Raw genomic sequence first — 13,592 nt, forward strand, 5'->3', positions numbered from 1 at the left:
CGGAGAGCCAGCCCCCGCGTGGTGAGGCCTCTGTTGGAGCTCATCGCCCTTAACCCCCCGCCCAGTAACCTTACACTCAGGGTGGGTGTCTGCTGTTGGGATCTGAAAACGGGGACGAGTCGCTGCACCCTTCCCTACCAAGGGGGAAGCATACTCGTGTCTGAACATCTGTGGGTCTTGTTCATAGTGCAGGCTGGTCCCGCAGGCACTCGCCTGCCCTTTCTGTGGGCGTCAAAAGCGGGGCAGGCCTTCTTTTAACTCTAAACCAGCTTCAAGTCCAAGGGTTCGAAACCTGTCTGCAGGAGCTAGTTACTGATTAGTCATTTGCGTGCTTTCTTGCCGATGAAGTTCATTCTCTTGTGTCACTCCTCTTCTTGTTTTTTGGTTAATTAGGCAGGGGGAGGTAAAAAAAGAAGTCTTGAAGATCTTCTGAGAGTGTCATAGGTTCATGAGCGCCAGAGCTCTGGAGAGCTGCCACTCGGGAAATAGAGGATGTGCTGACAGCAAGCCACAAAGAGCAGAGATTGCTCATAGCCAGCTGGGATTCGAGCAGGAGCAAGAGTACAAATAAACAGCCACCAGATCCTGTGACTAAACTCTTATCTTAAAGCAGGAGAAAGGGCAAGGCTTTGGTCTCTCCAAGAAGCAGTGAAAAGAGCCAAGGCCATGGCGCTCTCCTCCAAGAAGCATCACAGAGAAGAGTCTCTTCTGGAGTTAGAGAGGAAGGTTATGGGAAATTAGTGTAACAGAACTCAGGGGTAGCCTCTGTGGAAATGAGAGGTGATAATTATTTTACAAACTCTCCAGGCTGATTTTTACCTACTCGCACTCCCTGTCTTGTGGATTTCTTCAGTCACAATCTGGTACCTGAGTACAGACAAGCCCCAAGACATGAGTGTCCCAAGTAGTCTGGGTGGGACCACTTGTGTACGACCCAGAGGACAAGGGGTGCTGGCTCTTTTGTGCTCTCCGTAGCTCTTTGGTTCTTGGTTGGCAACAACAGATTAGGTTTAGGGCAGACCTTTTATGTCTTTTAGGAGTCAGCGGCTGTTACAGGGTAGTTCTTCCCTGCAGTCTCTTGTCCTGGCACGCTAACAGGAGGAGTAGTGGCATACATGATGTGATGCGGCCTTGCTGCCATCCTCCTGTTGCCAGAGTGGGAGTCTTCCAGTGAGGGGTGAGTTACCTGGGCTGTAGCCTTGGCAGAGCAGAGGCTTTCTAGGGTGGATGGAAACAGTATGTACCTCAGCTAGATTAGCAGTATCTTAGTGATGGATGCAGGCCTTTTTTAACTAACCCTAGTTCTGCTGTTTTTTCTCATGGTTTCGCACAGATGTTTTCATTCCAATGAATCTTAGTATTAACAAATCTCCTCAAAATGGGATGACGCTTTCTACTTGGCAAGTACCTCGAGCTGTTGTGCAAAACAGGCAGTGGCATAGAGAGCTGCTTCAAATGGAGCTTGTTTTTGACAACTGCTGATGAAGGTGGTTTGTGGCCTATTTTGCAGGGCACCTTGAAAGGTAGCCAGTAAGTAGCAGGCCTAACTTTGCTACCCTCTTGACTTTTCTCTTTACGCTGTTTCTGGATGTAGCATGGATTGTAAAGAAAATTTGTAATTCTACATTCCGGTCTAGTCTTTCAGGCTTGTAATTGAACACACAAGTGCTTCAGCTGCTGGAATGTGAGCCTTTAATCCAATCACAGTGGCAAAGCTTTAGGATACTATTAGCAAAGAAGTCTTTGCCTGGTTACTTAAAATTTTTGGCAGTTGGGTCATTAGAACCAGGAAATACCCTGAAGCGTAAAATGAGACGAACTGAATTCTTGCAGCATCCGCAAGGACTAATCCCCCATTAGGAGGAGTCTGAATTGGTTTACCCCATGTCTTTTTTTGTCTACCCTGTATGTTCTGTGTACAGGAATAAAAGTGATGCTGAAGTGATTGGGGCAGCTTCTCAAATGTGTGTGTGCTTAAGCAAGAATATATATGGTGTGCTGCATGTAAGTCTGTGCTTGAGAAGTCTATGATCTTAGAGGCAGTGATGAGTGCAGTATAGGAATGCTGAATGGAGAGTGATTAGTAGAAATAAACCCGAATGTTATTAAAAATATATGAATAGGTTGCCAAGGGAAGCACCTCAGCTTGTGAGATGACAGGCTTCATGTTTTTATGGCCATCCTGTGTGGGAGAAAAAACCTGCAAGCAACTAGAGATTACATGCCTGTTTGCTGTAGGCACCCACATGAATAAGTTAGGCATTTTGAAGTAGGCATTGGATTTTTCATTTTGTTGCCTGAGTTACTTAAGAGACCAGTCATGGAGACAACCATGAACCAGGGTGCTATAGCGGCTGCAACTTAATTCTACCATTGAGTAAACTGCACATCTTGCCTAATAAACTCTTTTTGTTCTCCAGCAGCCAGCCAGGAGATGTAGCACCTCAGTCAGTGTTACATAGCTTGTTAAGAAACTATGGCAGCCTGATTCTGTTTTGCATTTTAGCTTTATCAAATGCCCATGTTCTTCCTTTTCGTAAGACTTGTGTACAAGTCTGTGGTTCACATTCTTTGTTGGCTGAACTCCAGTGACTTGGTGGATTTGCTCTGTCAGGCTGTTTGACCTACAAGTTACTTAAGGTATTGATTTTAGTTATAAAATAGTAGGATTTTATTTTACCATGTCTCTACTTCACATGAGGTGTGTCTGCAGCAGAGGGACTAGCCAAAAGTTGAGTTGTAGTGAATTAAGAATGGGTCTCTCATTATGAGATGCGTAACCCATCAAGATCTTTTTTTGTACTTTATAATTTGTTGCTGCTTTATTCCCACTGTTAACCCCAACTTATTGAGTCTTCAGATTTAACTACGATGGCACAAAAGGTTTCTGTATCCGCTCACATTGTCCTTCTAGCTTTTCTCTTTTTTAAAAAACAGCATAGTTGACGAAAATATCAGAACACTACCAATTTGAAAATCTGTTGGCTTAGTCTGGAAAACGAGTGTGTAAAATGAGCAGGTTTGTATTTGTTTGTTGTGCAGGCCTGGCAGGATGCTGGACTTGTCCTGTCCACTACTAGCAATGAAGCCTGTAAACTATTTGATGCTGCGCTGACCCAGGTATGACCAAAAAGTGTGAGAAAATGTGATTTGAAGGGACTTGTGCATGAAACAGTCTTTGCTGTAGTTGATGTTTAAATTTCTTATCAGCTTGGAGAGTTTCACAATCAGGCTGCTACAGGAGTTCGGCCATTAGCAGGCAGCAGAAAACCCTTGTAGCAGAGGGCTATGCTGGATGCTGCAGCTGTGCAGAAAAATCCAGCCAGCGTGCTCATCCTGCTTGATACGGGAGAATCAACCAGTTGACATAAACCACTAATAACTAATGCACAGTTATTAGTTCTGCTGGTGGCCAAACTACCTTAAAGAAAACATTTTTTCTGTTTTCCTACTATGCTAACCCTATCTGAATCCAAAGTTTGTCTTTTACTCACTTGTCTTGCTTACTTTTGGATTTTACATGTGTGGGAGAACGAAAAGAAGCCCGATATTATCAGGATTCCTCGACCCTTTCTCTGTCTCTCTTATAGTACGCAACCTGGGCCAATAATGAGAGCCTCGGAGGTATTGAGGGGTGTCTCTCGAAGTTAAAAGCAGCAGATCCAAATTTTAGTAAGTATAACCTTTAATTCTTAGCATGGAAAGTGCTGCATAATACCTTGTATCTTGGTGTTTAACTTACTTTGTTTAGGCAAGTGGGAAATGTTGGGTTATAGAATTCTGTAAAACTTCTTCAGAGTCTAGAGCAGACTGGTTTTGTGTGTTTTTTTTCTTTTCTTTTCATTTTAAGTCTTTTTAAATGGCTATCATGAAAAGCCTGTAAAAACTTTAGGCTTACGAGACTTCCCGGACCCCTGTGATTACAAGTCTTGTTTCAAACAAACGAACAACCCCGCCTCGTGTTTATGTAGAGGTGAATTACCTGCAGTGCTGTACAGCTCAAGCTGTAATGTGCTATTTTTCGTAGCAATGGGACATGTCATTGCTAATGGTTTGGAGCTTATTGGCACTGGAAGTTCAGTGCGGCTCAACAAAGAGCTGGACAGTGCGATGAGAACGATGATGACACTTTCAAAATCACAGCCACTGACTGAGCGGGAGAAGCTTCATGTGTCAGCGCTGGACATGTTTGCTAGTGGGTAAGTCCACTGTCATCCCATCTAAAGGACTGTGAAGAGTTTTAGCCACCACAGGTGGAAGAGAGAGTTGGTAGTAGTGTTGCCTGACATTAGCTGACATCTAGTGAAGGATCAGGATGAGATGTCAGTGGTTGTTCTGGAATTTATCTCTCCAAACTGTAAGCGCCATGACTAGTTAGTGAGCAGCACCATAAGAGGGGAAGTGCTCTATTGCCACTGCTTCATATCATTAAGCACTCCATATTTTAAACCTGTCATAGGTCCATCAGTGGAATAGGAAACTAAATATTTAGCTACAGTAAGGTCCAATATAATATAACACAGACTTGGATCCACAGAAGCAAAGCTACAAACAGACTACAAACTTCTCTCTGTTGTCTTCCTGTGTCAAAAACTATTTCCTCTCTAAAATAGGGAGATAGCAGTGTCAGAAGTAGCTGTAGAGGCTCACTGTTCCATTCAATATGATGAATTTATGTGCACTGCAGAAAGTATGCGCTAATGATTCATTTTCATTATTTGTTTGTCAAACAAACAGGTGAGCATGGATTTGCCTCACATACTTCTTAGCAAAGGTAGAGAGGAAGCTACTGAAGCCCTGTTACTATGGGTTTGACTCCCACTAGAGGAGAGGGAAGGTGTCTTTGCACATGTGATGTTAGATTAATTATGGTAGGTCTCTGTAAAAACTGTACAACCCTTTAGATTTATGGTTTAAGGTTGTTTCATTTTCCATGTGTGTTACAGTGACTTGTTGTAACCCAAGGACATTTCTTTCAAAAGATTTCCCAGAGGATGCTTAGTGAAGATAATGCCATTATTACTTTAAAAAAGACTAAGAAATTCCTTCAAGGAAAAAAAAAAGTCATTTGATGTTGAATTTTCTATTTTTCAGAACAGCATGAATTTAGAACTAACAGTAAAGGCAGGTATGTATGCCTTCTCTCAGCAATCAGAATAACTTTTTATTTCTAGCCAGCTTCCAAAAGCTTGTGATCTCTGGGAACAGATTCTGCAGAGCCACCCAACTGACCTGCTAGCCCTCAAATTTTCCCAGGACACTTATTTCTACCTGGGATATCATATACAGATGCGAGATTCTGTTGCCCGGGTTTATCCTTTCTGGACACATGATATTCCACTAAGCAGGTGGGTCATGCTTCATTTTGAAAATTGCTTTTTATCTGTTGTGCACGTACTTTGTGTTTTTTAAGTTCAGACACATCTAAATAGCAGGATCTGTTGGAAACAAACATGGACAAAGTCAAGGGCTTAAAAGTGAATCAAACCTGACCACAGCTAGAACATCTCTCCTGTATCCCTGTTGACACTGTTGTTGAGAGTTTTTTCCTAAGTGAGCTGTGGCTCAGCTAGTAAATTTTGCTGTCAAACATGGCACATGGCACGTAACAAACAGGATAAAATCATGTCCTCACTGATGGCAGTGGCAAAACTCCTTTTATGGGCTTTTATGGGTCTAGTTTTTTTACTTGGGGCTCACATTGTGGGTGATAGAGCACATCAGTGGAAGCAAAAAAGGAGTGGTAAGTTGGAATACCAAAGTGTAGTTCTGAAATAAAACTTTGGGATATACCATAACAGCTGGTGCAGCAAAGCCTGACAAGAAAGTATAATTTTTTAAAAATTTCTTTAGTTCAGTCCTGAAAGTTTCAGTTTCCTAAAGTTAATTCAGGATAATCTGAATCTATTGACAAGTGAATAGTTAATAAAAACTGATCTGGGATAATTTAAAAAATTTTTTTAAAGACCTGTTAAATTATTTGAAAGCTTTTAACTTTATATAAAAATTAACATTAAATTATAAGTCAAGACATACATTTAGAGATAGATGAATAGGTGATTCACAGGCAACCATAATTTTCTGAATATTTTATGAACGTTGCTGTAGACACATGCACTGTACCTCCATATCCAGCACAATCTTTTCTCCTTTTTTTCTTCCACAAACAGTGCAGAGAATACAGACTGAATGCTAACATAATAATGAAGCTAACTGAGGTACCCCACAATCTCATGGCGCAGAGGGTAGTGTCAGGAGTCTCATTTTTCCAGCTGTGTTACCTCAACTCAGAAAAATCAAAACCCCTTAGTTCTTTTTAACTACAATACACTGGTTTTATTTGTTGGGTAAGTAAGATGACTTAGCAGTTTTGACTGCATTTTTATGAACTTTTCTAGACACAATGCTACAAAAGTGCATGTTGTTGTCCACTTAATTGTAAAACAGCAGGAAACACCCATATGCCAAGCATTTCTTGAGGTATAAAAACCTGGCAAGTACCCTTTACCCCTTGTCCTCAAACTTACAGGCATGTAGAGTTACATGTGAATTGATATATTGGCAAAAAAAAAAAAAAATCAACTTTTATTCATATCAATCCATGAAATAAATCAGTGTCAACATACCCCACACGTTTTAGTAGTTCCTTTATCTCAGGAGTTTAAAACCAAAACTCCAGCAGATATTTTGAGAAGCAAAAACATATCCTGTGGTATTTTGCAATCTACGAATCTGCAAATAAAATAGCAGTTAATCATAGAATTGTTTAGGTTGGAAAAGAACTTTAAGATCATCAAGTCCAACCGTTAACCTAACACTGCCAAGTCCACCACTAAACCATGTCCCTAAGCACCACATCTACACATCTTTTAAATACCTCAGGGATGGTGACTCAAACACTTCCCTGGGCAGCCTGTTCCAATGCTTGACAACCCTTTCGGTGAAGAAATTCTTCCTAATATCCAATCTAAACCTCCCCTGGTGCAACTTGAGGCCATTTCCTCCTGTCCTATCCCTTGTTAAATATTTCTTAAAATGACTGCATCAGGTATGTGTGTAAGAGAATATAACATCCCTAATTTTCCTTTACATTTGGCCTTTATGGCTTAATGGGGATGCTTCACAACCAGATTTTAAAGGGCCATTTCACAGGAAAGTGCTCGCCTATAGTTTTGTGGGCACTGGAGCAAATGCAGAAGGCTACACTCATGTGCTGCATTTGAGATGTTGAGATAACTTTGGTGACAGCACTGTCTTTCTTCTAGCCTTCTAATTCTGCATCTTGGAGCTTTTATGGAGATCAACAGATTGTTCTGTGCAACTCTTAATTCTAGCTTATCTAAAGATGTAAATGTTGGTTCTCAAAACACTGGTGATGTGCATCTTGTTACAGTTTCCCATGATAGTGTCTCTGGGCCTCTCATTTCCCTAAGAACCAGGTAGTTGTTCTGTATTCTGCAAGCTTGAACCCTCATTGTAACTTGCATTGTAAGGGCTGTTTTTGAGTTAAATGCTATTTCTAATAGGTTTTTCAGTTCTAGCTTAAATCTAGTTCTAAATGGATGATATACTGTTTTTGCCCTTTTGCTTAGCTACGTGAAGGGCTACTACTCTTTTGGACTCATGGAAACAAACTTTTTCGATCGTGCTGAGGAGCTTGCCCGTGAGGTAAACTGCCTGTTATTGGTGCTAAAAGGTTTTAGAGTTCTTAAACCTGGTCCCTATCTCTGGGTGGTGGTTTGCGCAAATGCCATGAACTGACTCTCTCCATCATCCCAGTTGTTAGTAGAAATAGCAAAGAGATAAAGCTCAACATGGAAATGCTCTCAGAGTTTCATAAGAGACTACTGATAACTATTCCTTAGAAAGATTCCCACATCTATGCCATACCATGGCAGTTTCATCTTGACTGTATTTCCTTCACTGGCTTATGAGCGTGCCTTGTCAGATGGTGTCAGAACGCCTGTATAAAATCCGTATATTATCCCATCTGCTGTGTCCCCCATGTGTAATTGGCTGTTTACTCCTATTAAAGAATGTTGGATTGATTTGATGTAATCTGCTCTTGACAATCCATCCTGTTTGAGTTCCCTCTCCCTTTTTTCCCCAGATGCTTGTTCCTTGGTTATTGAACAATTACTTCTGTCGTGTTCCTGGGGATCAATATTAGCTGGCCTGTTTCTTTTTTATGAAGATAGTAATTATACTTGACTTTCTTCAGTCCTCAGGATTATCCCTGTCCTCCAGGAGTCTCAGATACAATTAATTTCTAATGGGTGTTTTTGCCAAACTTCTGTTACATCAAATTGCTGAAAGTGACAAGAAAGACTAAACGTTAACATTTAACATTTATGAGGTTAATGACTGACCTCGCAAAATGCCTAAAACCTAGTGGGAGTTGTTGGAGCAAGAAAGAGGAATTTGCTGAATGCTCAAAGCTGGCCATATTCTTGAAGAAGAGACATAGTGCCCTGCAAGGCACTATGTCATGGAATATCTCATGCCTATGCACACGATTCTTTCATGGCTGATACTGACGCATGTCTATGAAATAAAACATCATTTGATAATCTTCATTAAAGCCTGCATTTTAAAGTGTTTTGCAGGTGTTCATCTCTGTGCAGTAGAAGCTGGGAAGTGAAGTCAGCCAATAAACATTTTCTTCCTTTTCTGTCCAAACCAATTCCTGGTCGTGGTTAGTTGGAATGGTACAGGGATGTACTTAATATGCAGCAAGTAAAAAGTAGTCTCTTGTTTCTATATCAGCAGCGATAAATATTGTTATTTGCAAGCTTCATCACGTTTTCCCTTTTTCTCACTCACAGGCTTTGGCTATAAATCAGACAGATGCATGGTCTGTTCATACTATAGCTCATGTAAATGAAATGAAAGCAGAAGTGAAGAAAGGATTAGAATTTATGAAGGAAACGGAAACCAACTGGAAGGTAAACATTCTTGTAGCATCTCTGAAAAAGCTCCTTCTAGGTTGTCTTTATCTCCTCCAGCCAAGTTTTTTATTCCTCTGCATGCAATTCCTTCCTATCTGCAGATGTATTACAAGCAATGAAAATTTTACATATTAGAAGAAATCATCAGTTGAGGTGCTGTTGCTATCCATGCTGCTTTTGAAGCAGGAGGCAGAAAAAATTGGCATATTATCAGGGACACATACTGTAGACCACTTTAAGCCATTGTTACTACGACTGCTGAGATCAGACAAATGCCAAACATGTCAGTAGGCTGCGATTTACACAGTCTATCCTCTCACACTGCCTTATTTTAGCTAGGAATATTGTAATAAATACTGGTTTTCCACAAGCCTGTGGTTTGTACATGCGTATGTACACACCCCCCACCCCCTAGTTTCTTTTTCCCGGTGGAGCTGGTTAGGTATTTTACTAATCAGTAAAGACATGGCCATTGTGGACAGGTGAAACGTCAGATGTGGAAGTTGTGATTTATTGATATGTGATTTATATATATGTGATTTATTGTGTGGTTTATAAAAGTAAAGTGACCAGTGATATTTTCACAAGCTTTTTGCTTAGACTGAGGTGAGCACTGAGAGTCAGTTGAGGAACCTGACTAAACCTCTTCAAGGGAACCTAAGGTGATGTGTGAAATGACACAGTCAAATCAAACGTTTTAGAAGACTCATAAACATTTAGAAGACTGCTTCTGGGTAGGGAAGGATTTTTAAAGGTCAACTGTAACGAAAAGCGAAATGATGCTTTTGTCTCTTTTTCTAGTATACTGAAGTTACTTTATATATCCAACAAATTTGAGTATCTCTCGGAGTATTGAATAGCTTAATAAGTCAGTCATATGGTCCTTTGCTGTAAGTGAAGCTTAATTTTTATTTGTGTTGGACAGCATGTGTTTTACCAATGATTAAGTGTGTCATATTCAGAGCAGAAGGCTGTGAGGTTTGAATTTGTTAAAACCCGCAAGAGTCTATTTTAAAGTCATCTGAGCTGACCACTCCACCTCACCCAAAGAGCAGGGCTGGATAATGAGGCTAGAAGGACTGTTTATTTTGCACCTTTTTTTTTTTTTTTTTTTTTTTTTTTCTTTTAAGTTAAGCATTCAGATACCGAGCTTGGAAGTGCAGGCAGAAAACCCTTGCTTGAGGTTCTTATCTGTCATTTCTCAGAAAGCATTTTGTCCTTTGATCTATTAGTTTTAATGAAACAGTGATGCAGGGGGCTGACAATTTGGGTGATGGCTTAAAAACCCCCAGTCACTGACTTTTGGATCGATTATTGAACTCTTTCTTAAAATAGTTGCATGCCTCTGTCATTTATATCCTTTATCCAACTAAAATAAAGTAATAAAGTGCAAGATCAGTAAGTAGAATTGTCTGATGTACCTTTGTGCCTGACCCAGTATAATAAAGATTTATAACAGCTGACATTATCATAATATGTATAATCACTTTTGTGCAATATTTTTCATCTTAGCCATCATGAACACAGAGCGTTAAAATGTAAGTGCATGAAAAAAAAGCAAGTCTCTCTAAGGGCTTTAATAAACTTGCTTGTATTTTGCCTGGTGATTTGAAATTTTTAATTTTTATTTAATAACCATGATCTGTACTGCCACAGTATTCGGGCTCCGTCTGTTGCTTTTAATTCATCTTTCTCGTTCCCAATAAGAGTGGCAAAGATTTGGTACAGGTTTTCTTTACAGAGTACTTTTGTTTGTTTGTTTGTTTGTTTCTCCACCCCCCCAAAAAAGCAGATGCCATTTGTTTTATATGTATATTTCAGCACAAAATCAAAAGGGGCAAATTATCTTACCAGAGGAAACCTCTCTGCCAGTGCTGTTTATTATTAAATGGGAACGTTTTTTCTCGTGAGCTGTTGGAATGAGTTCCCGTAGCCTGCTTTTATTTATTTATTTAGTAACCTGCAAGCCCACTTGTCCTTTAGCAATTTAATCTCATTCAGAACTCAAAATCAGCAGCAGAAAAAGGGTTTTGTTTTACTCAGTGAGGTAATCCCGTGTTCTTGTTTGTATGACGTTTGGAATGGTAGTATGGTAGTAAACTTGATATTATCAGGTTTATGCCAAGCACTTAACTTCAGTTGCTCAGGTTTGGTTTGTGATTTAATATTAAACAGGTAAAGATTACCAGAATGTTTATCTTAGCACCATAAAGTTCTGACACTCACTGGGAACCTTTGTGCTTCCTGAAAGTGGGTGTTACAGTTGTTGTGTTGTGTTGTTACCGTGAAACAACGCAACGGAAACAACAAGTGGGTGTTGTTACTGTGAAAACGAAGATGCTTTTTCCACTTGTGAGAATATTAAGTTTAACTACAGCACTGGGAGAGAATGGGAGGAGAGGGATGAACCTTTCTGGTATTTTCACAAAGTATTGTGGAATTATATTCCTCTTTGTCTATTCTCAATGCACTCACAGAAATGAACTGTAATGACATTGTCTTGAAGTGCATGCTAGGGAAGAGTATTTGAAATTCTGGTGCCAGCTGAAAAAGACAGTGCAAAGTTGGTACAGTCCAGCAAATATTCATCTCATCTGATGAACTGCCAATGTGTGTGGTAACTAGTGCAGCTTCTGTAGTCCATAGTAAAACATATGTTTAAGAAGTGATTCCTCTCTGAGCTGGATGTCTAGACGGGTGGGATGAATGGCCTTCATAAGGTGGGCATCTCTCTCCACTAACTATCCAGGTTACTTTAGACAAGACGCCTAAATTTTAAATGAGACAAATCTTACTCTTGTTACAGGTATGTTTTTTTTTCCTAAGGAAAATAAACTGCTGCAGAAGGGTGAATTCTGAGGCATCCAATTGAAATTCTTCTCTGGAAAATGACATGGGGGAAACCTTGTTTTTGAGGTGTCTCCATGAATAGCTGCAAGGAGCAAATGTATCAAATGAGAAGGTATCCTGGCCACGTGGTTTAAAAGTTTTTGTCTCCTCTGTCTCATGAAGTATTCAGTTTTGCTGAAGTAGGAAACAGAAATCTGACTAAATATGTTTAAATGGGAAGTTATTTTGTAAATAATATTTTTCTCTGCTTTTTTTTTTTTTTTTCCAGAACATTGATATGCTTGCTTGCCATAATTACTGGCACTGGGCTTTATACTTTATTGAAAAGGTATGAGATATTTTCATATAGCTGTTTTATGGTCCAGGTAGTTCATTAATCTAATGCTATTTAAAAGGCATACATAACATCTATAGGGTTTTTTTCAGCTATTTAAAAGGATGTTTTTATAAAATAGCACAATGCCATTTTTACAAGCTAGTCCTTTATTACAATTATTTCGAGAAGTTTTAATTACGTTGGTCAAAGTTCCAGGATCTTTATTAGAATGTTGAAAAATTGCTGTGAAATTATTGCACATTTGAATATCAAATAGTCTCACTAATTACACTTGGCACAGTTATTTGATAGAAAGATGAACTTGGATCTCTAATTTTCAGACAAAAATTAGACAAAATTCTCTTCAAATTCAACACTAATTTGCTCTCCAAAAATTTGCTGACTAAAAGAAAGAGGCAGTAAGCTCTGAATTTGGTCACCAACGTTACTAATTATTAATGTTACTAATTCTTATTATTGAAACACTTTACAAATGGTTGCAATTTTACCCAACCTGTCAGGTGGCAATGCAGAATTTCCTTGGATTTAATAATGCTTAGCACTTGTGGGGTTCAGTTCAGCAGGGAGACAAATGTGACATCATTGAGAAGGCAGTGTACGTGAAAACAGAGCAACTTGCTTGTGTTCAGTATTACTAACATAGAAGGAGCATGATTTTCGATAGTAGTCTAATAGCTTGTTTATTTTGCAACCATCTATCTACACAACTTTTTTGTAGCCTGCTTAAAATTATTTTTCTTCCTACTTCTTTGCATACACCATAGGATGCGCTAATTTTTGCAAAGATCCCTGAAAGCAACGTTAGAATGAGAGGTAATACCTTGTCTTTCTGCCTCAAGTGTAACTTACACCAGTATTGGTACCTGTTATTAAATAAAACCTAAACATACTGATTGTATTGCCTAGTAAATCCTGGTTTACCTTAGGCTCCATTCTTTCTTTTAAGGTTTCTTTTAAGGTTACTTAGACTCTGTTTGTTTTGATCCAGTCATGAGGCAGTTGTGAAGTAATATTATGACATCTATTAATTGTATGTATGTCTTTGGTTACTACCAGTCACTTTTGGTTACTGTATCTGAATGTTAATCATGCAGTCCTCGTTTGCTTTTACAGGGTGAATATGAGGCTGCTTTGACAATTTATGACAATCATGTGAGTAGGGGCCTTTTTTCTTTGCTGAGAACGTGCTTAAGACCACGATACGTGCTTTCTTCCTTTTGTATGAGATTGAAACCTATCAGAGTGTGCCATATATGTATATGTATTATTTACATCTGTTGTTACAGTTTTTTAGGGAAACTGTTTCTCAACTGGTAAAATGCCCAAAAAACTCCCATGTTACATAGATCAAATGTTTCTTACACTTGTGCTTGAAAGAGCTACAGTGGCACTGTTGGTACTGTTTTCCATTCTGTCCGTGTTTCTTATTCATGCTCTGTAGGTCTAAATGCTCCTGC

General features: G+C 39.4%; 1 protein-coding gene across 1 annotated transcript in view; it reads left to right on the plus strand.

Annotated features, from left to right (window-relative positions):
* Window positions 1-666: 666 nt before the first annotated feature.
* Window positions 667-13,592, plus strand: part of TTC38 (tetratricopeptide repeat domain 38) — a gene marked incomplete at its 3' end in the record, with an annotated part of 14,183 nt that continues 1,257 nt past the window's right edge. The window contains exons 1-9 of the mRNA XM_009585501.1: window positions 667-726; window positions 3,043-3,120; window positions 3,591-3,672; window positions 4,028-4,199; window positions 5,175-5,348; window positions 7,593-7,668; window positions 8,826-8,945; window positions 12,067-12,126; window positions 13,249-13,287. Of these exons, the coding sequence (XP_009583796.1) occupies window positions 667-726; window positions 3,043-3,120; window positions 3,591-3,672; window positions 4,028-4,199; window positions 5,175-5,348; window positions 7,593-7,668; window positions 8,826-8,945; window positions 12,067-12,126; window positions 13,249-13,287 (861 nt within the window). The remainder of the gene's footprint in view (window positions 727-3,042; window positions 3,121-3,590; window positions 3,673-4,027; window positions 4,200-5,174; window positions 5,349-7,592; window positions 7,669-8,825; window positions 8,946-12,066; window positions 12,127-13,248; window positions 13,288-13,592) is intronic.

This window comes from Fulmarus glacialis, unplaced genomic scaffold (assembly GCF_000690835.1).
Source record: "Fulmarus glacialis isolate BGI_N327 unplaced genomic scaffold, ASM69083v1 scaffold14519, whole genome shotgun sequence".
Classification (NCBI taxonomy): Eukaryota; Metazoa; Chordata; class Aves; order Procellariiformes; family Procellariidae; genus Fulmarus; species Fulmarus glacialis.